The 5715-nt window shown below is 41.5% G+C and overlaps 1 protein-coding gene across 1 annotated transcript; it reads right to left on the reverse strand.

The window, feature by feature from the left end:
- Window positions 1–1648: 1648 nt before the first annotated feature.
- On the reverse strand, window positions 1649–4317 carry LOC123399768 (fructokinase-1-like). The gene is made up of 4 exons (XM_045094152.1): window positions 3844–4317; window positions 2321–2653; window positions 2035–2151; window positions 1649–1905 (listed from the first exon to the last, which is right to left on the reverse strand). Exons 1-4 carry the CDS (start codon window positions 4234–4236, stop codon window positions 1777–1779), a joined length of 972 nt encoding a protein of 323 aa, XP_044950087.1. The 5' UTR covers window positions 4237–4317; the 3' UTR covers window positions 1649–1776.
- Between the last annotated feature and the right edge of the window lie 1398 nt (window positions 4318–5715).

The following is a 5715-nucleotide window of genomic DNA, read 5'->3' on the forward strand; positions in this document are numbered from 1 at the left end:
TCTCCACGTCTTTGTGTTTATTTAACCGGATGAGACGGCGTTCGGGGTGATGCATCCACACATGATACGCAAGAGTTTTCCACGAGGGCTAATTATTGGCCCCAAATACTACTCCTTCCTTCCGTTCCTAAACATAAACATAAGGTGATTGACGACTAAGTTCAAATCACAGCAAAGCTTAATACCAGCATCGAAACCAATACTACCCGAAAGAGGCACGTACGGTTCCAATAGAACATTTTGAGATTCTAATACGCCTATACTAGGGAACAAAATCATTTTAAACCCTGAACTCGTAGAGGTTCGACGAAATGAATTTCAAAATTAAAATCCCGATCGATTGTATCCTCAATTATGTAATTCCGGTATAATCCAACCCTGATATTTTTTATCAAACCGGGATAGCAAAGGATGGCTGAGATTGTTTTTTACACACAACGGGTCGGGGTTGGTTGTGCTGCGCGTGCGGGGAAAAAGTCTAAACCCGCCTAGTTCGCTGTCCATCTGAAATAAAAAAATATATTCATGAATTTGGCAAAACATTCATGCATTTGAACAAATTAATAAATTTTAGAAAAATCACAAGTAGTTTAAAATAAATGTTCAATGCATATTAAAAAATTGTTCAACATAAAATATTTATAGTTTTTTTCGTTTGCTATTTCCTACTAAAATATTTATTGTTCAAACTTTTTCAATATTTATGTTTTTTTCCTCAGAATTGATGATTTTTTTATAAATTGATGACCTTTTAAATAAAAAATATGAACTTTTTCACTTTTTATGAACTTTTTTCCAAAATGATGAACGTTTTCAAATTCACATTTAAAGAAAATCGATGAACATTTTCTCAAAATCAGTGAACTTTTTAATTTTGCAGACAACCTAGACCAATCATTTTGTGAGTTTTTATTTTAAATTTCATCACCCTTTTTTAAACCGTGAACTTTTTTTACTTTATATTTTAAATTCCTGATTTTTCAAAAAACATACACATATATGTTGAACAGTCAACTGGTCCAGTCAATTAGTGATTTTTCTTTCTCAAAATTAGTGAAGTTGTTTTAATTCAAATAGCGCGGCTAGAAATGTTCTTAAATAGTGCACGCTGCATTCAATCACTAGCACTCGAATGATACAGTTGTAGCCGTTCTAGCACATGATTTGTGCGCCGTGAGTTCGGTTCCCGTGATTGCATATTTTTGGATGGTTGACAGAAGGGTGTGCGGCAGGCAGGCCGGCCATCAAACGAATCCTTACCACGTCAGTGTTTTTATACCTAAAACAATGTGAGGGTTTGATTTAGACTATCAGGGTTTTTTATACCTAAAACAATGTGAGGGTTTGATTTAGACTATCAGGGTTTTTTATACCTAAAACAATGTGAGGGTTTGATTTAGACTATCAGGATACAATCAACCATGATTTTTAACTTGAGGGTTCATTTCGCCCGACCTTTATAAATTTAAGGTTTGAAATAAACTTTTTCCTCTATACTACCCATGTGATTCTGGACCTGCCTCAACTAAACAAGAAAGCCTACAGACTCAGCAACAGCACTGTAGGATTACAGATAACATAACCTCTCTCCGTTTCACGTCTGAAAGAAGCTCGGGAATGGAAGAGAGAGAGATCATAGAGAGCCGTCTGGCAGAATTTCTGGATCAAGATTCCATTTATGGCTGGTAGTACAAGATATCATCCACTACAACTGAATATTCTCCATCAGCGTACAATATAACTTCCAGAATTACAAGCTAGCGAAATCATAAGCATCTATGCATTCTCCATCAGCTGCAAGACCTCAATTTCTGTGGGCAATGAAGGGATTGCCCCTTTCCTTGTGGTGGTGATTGCTCCACACGCATTGGCAAATTTAATCGCCTCCTCGAGCTTTTCCTGATCCTGCAGCAACCAGTAGATATGGATTTAGTGAGCCACAAACTTCTACGCACGAAAAAGGGCATGGGTTATACAGATCTAGATTGAAACTAGTAGAGTAATGCTGAAGGAAGTGTTTGTAGGCAAGCTTACTTGCAGTGATGATGGATCCTGGACAATTTTTCGGAGCAGAGCACCAACAAATGCATCACCAGCACCTGTTGTGTCAACTTGTTGTATTTTGTACGATGGGACAACTCCACGGAAATCCTATAGTCAAAACAACAAAGCTCAAGTATCAGTCTTCAAGTCTCAATGGTAATTGTGCAAGAGTTATATCGTCCTGAGTGCATACAAAGCAAAGCCCAGTGAAGCTTAGATTTGACATACAAAGTACAGCCAGCACTAACAATAGATTGTGGAAACTTGTAAATCATACCCTGGCATAGTACTTGCATCCTTGACCTCCAAGAGTGACCAGGAGGAGCTTAAAGGTAGGGCGCCACAGCTTCATGACAACATCATCCTCAACTGAGTCGATGCCGGTCAAAAACTCGACCTCAGACTCACTGACCTTGACAATGTCTGCCTGGTCCCAGATACTCAAGATCTTGATGCGAGCCTCCTCACGGGATGACCACAATGCCTCCCTCGGGTTCGGATCATATGAGAGAAGCGCGCCGGCCTCTTTGGCAATCTCCATGGCACGCAGATGTGCCGACCGGCAAGGCTCAGCAATCAAGCTTATTGATCCATAGTGGAAGACTGCAGCCTGGGTGCATATAAGTTGCGAGTCATTTTCCCTCAAAGAAACAGAACAGTGCAGTACAGAAACTTTGCAGAAATCGACAGATTTAAGAGTCATATCGTTAGAGTTGAACACTTTGTTATAAGTTCTGCACGCAGAGCACAAATCTAACCATGAACAGTTGAAGCATCTAGCAGCACCTGATATGTGGTAGATCTCGATCATAGAACTATACATACAAGCCGACATGACCCTCCTGTCCCCATGGATGAAAATGCTGGTCATCTGCTTCTCTGGCGACTATGTCAAGTTACGATCTGCACGGCTACCAAGTGGAACCGTTTGGAAACGCCACGATGCCCTCATCTTCAACATAGCTGATGAATCGGTTAACTTGGTCATCCGTAGGTGTGCTGAGGACGTAAAACTATATATAGTCCTGGAGATGTTCATATCGAACGAACTACCTGACATGCAAAATTCTGAAATTACGTCTCAGTTTCACAGTACCAAACATAAGTCGTTTTGACAGTTCAAATCGAACAGAGGTAGTACCAAATATGCAAACATTTTCTCAAAAGTTTTACTAACCATGACAAGATCTATCTGACATTGGCAAATCAGCTAACCCTCTCAAATCTCAATTAGTGTGTCGGTTTTGCTAAAGCAAATCTAGATGTGACATAATTATTGCACATCTAAGTCCTATATCATTGATCTTACGTGGAGATTCGTGTAGGTATTTTCTTTCCTTTTTATGCTTGATTTTATTGTGCATCACAACGACACATACTTGACATTGGATTCTACTGTTGTACATGAGACGGGTTAGAGTATCAGACAGATCCATCAAAGAACAAGTACAGTACCAACCAACCAGACGGCACAACAAAATCCGACCAAGATCCGTCTAATTTGCCAAGGAAAATTCAGCACCCGAATTGCACGAAACGAAAAGGACACCTACAGAAAAACAAAAGGAACAGGGCGAAGAAAAATCCACCTGATGCGCACCAAATCGGTGTACAAGAAACAAGAATATCTCCACCTGATGCGCACCAAATCACTAAATCAGCAGCACAAGAAACGTAGCTAGCGCTCGCGTCCGGATCCAAGAAACTGGCCGAAGATTCTACTACGCTCGATGGGATCGAGCTGGTTCCCCAGATCACAAACAAATGAACCGGTAAAAAGCAGAGTCGCGATTCGCGTACCCTCTTGATGACGTCGACGTTGAGCTCGTCGGCGGTGAGGAGCATGTCGGCGCTGGGGTTGCGGTAGAACATGAACTCGCGCTCCCCGTCGGCGCGCAGCGTGACGAAGGCGAGCGCGGTGCGCGCGCCCGCGTCGAAGACGACGGCGCCGTCGTCGACGGCGTTGTCGCGGAGGATGGCGGCCAGCATCCGGCCGAACTCGTCGTCGCCGAGCTTGCCGACAAAGGCGGCCTCGCCGCCGAGCCGCGCGACCGCGATGGAGACGTTGGCCGGCGCGCCCCCGGGGGCCTTGAGGAAGGCCGGTGCCTCCGCCAGCGACACCCCCGCCACCGTCGGCACGAAGTCCACCAGCATCTCCCCGAAGCTGACCACCAGCCCGCCCCCGCCCGCCATTTCTCTCAGGACACACGGACGGAGACAGGGAGAGAAAGGGAAGGAAACGGGGGGTGATGTGTGCGCGCCGCGCTGGGACGGAGACAAAGACGTCCACCCAAAGTCACCTGACTTGAAGACCACAATGGTCGACTCTTCTATTCCCACATGCTTCATTTATGCCTCTCTTATTTTTTTTTGAAACGAAGGCAAAAGCATTGCCTCATTTTATTAATAAAAAAAAAGAAAATTACTCGGTTAATTAATGAAAAATCGAACGAAAACCGTACAACTCGTCCATACAGGATTCACGAGACGACCTGACAACCCACAGAAGAACGCATACACGTCGTCAAGAAGAGAACATCATCGAGTTGCAACATGGTGTCATCGTCATCACACCTTCATAAGGACGACTCCGACTTTAACATTAACGACCATCGATGTAGCCCTCACCGAAAGCAAACATCAATGCCTACGTCGATGCCAAACTGCCAACCGCATGCGTCGTCACCCAACTCACTTCGGATCTTTGGCTTTCGCCTGATGGTACAGTATTGAACCAAGCACAATCAAATCAATATTTCTACAAAAGAACGTTACCACATGAATAATGTTAGTTTAGCAGAGAATCAAAGGGACAACATCAATATAAGTGATATTTACTAATAAATCAATCGATTAGCTTGAAAACAATCAATCACAAGAACACCTTTAAGTATAAATGATCCAGAGTGAGTAGAATGATCCCTTATGCATCAAACAAAAAGTCAAATTGCATAAATATTGTTGGGCTGCTATGATTCTATATTAGTCATCAAACATCTTATAAAGGTAGGCATTATCTCATTCAACGATAAATCAGACGAAGTTATAAAAAGGAGTACAACGTGAATCACTATTGAACCATTAAGTGTCTTGAGCACCTTGATTATTATTTTAAGCATGTTTCATTTGGATCAATATAGAATGTTTAAAAATCATTTATACTCTACAAGAAATAGGTGATTTAGCACTTTAGGTTTTTGGCAGAAAACTAAATTCCAAAACTGCATGAATAAGCATGCCCTGGGAAGGTAATATATGACTACAAATAGGTCACATAAATTGAAGGTCGTGTGAACAAATCATTTTTCATCCATTATGGGGAAGTGCTTCTGATTAATATATGCAACATCCTGTATGAAATTAGTTTCTAATTTGTTGCTAGCTTCATCACAAGATTAACAACATCATCTATGATAATGCATAATGTTATGCAAAACATAGAGTTTGTTTTCTATGTGATGTTCATAACTTCCATCTTAACCTTAGTGCATCCGAGTTAGTGTTCCAAAAAAAATTGAGAGAAGTGCTTCATTATTATAAGCTACTAACTTGTTTTCCCATCTTGGTTAGACATTTGTGACTAATCCTTCATTAATCTAGTTACTAACTCAATTGCTTCATCCCAATCGTCCTCTATTGTTGGATTTTTTGTGGTACCAAATTTGCTCTCTT

This window comes from Hordeum vulgare, chromosome 5H, assembly GCF_904849725.1.
Source record: "Hordeum vulgare subsp. vulgare chromosome 5H, MorexV3_pseudomolecules_assembly, whole genome shotgun sequence".
Taxonomy (NCBI): Eukaryota; Viridiplantae; Streptophyta; class Magnoliopsida; order Poales; family Poaceae; genus Hordeum; species Hordeum vulgare.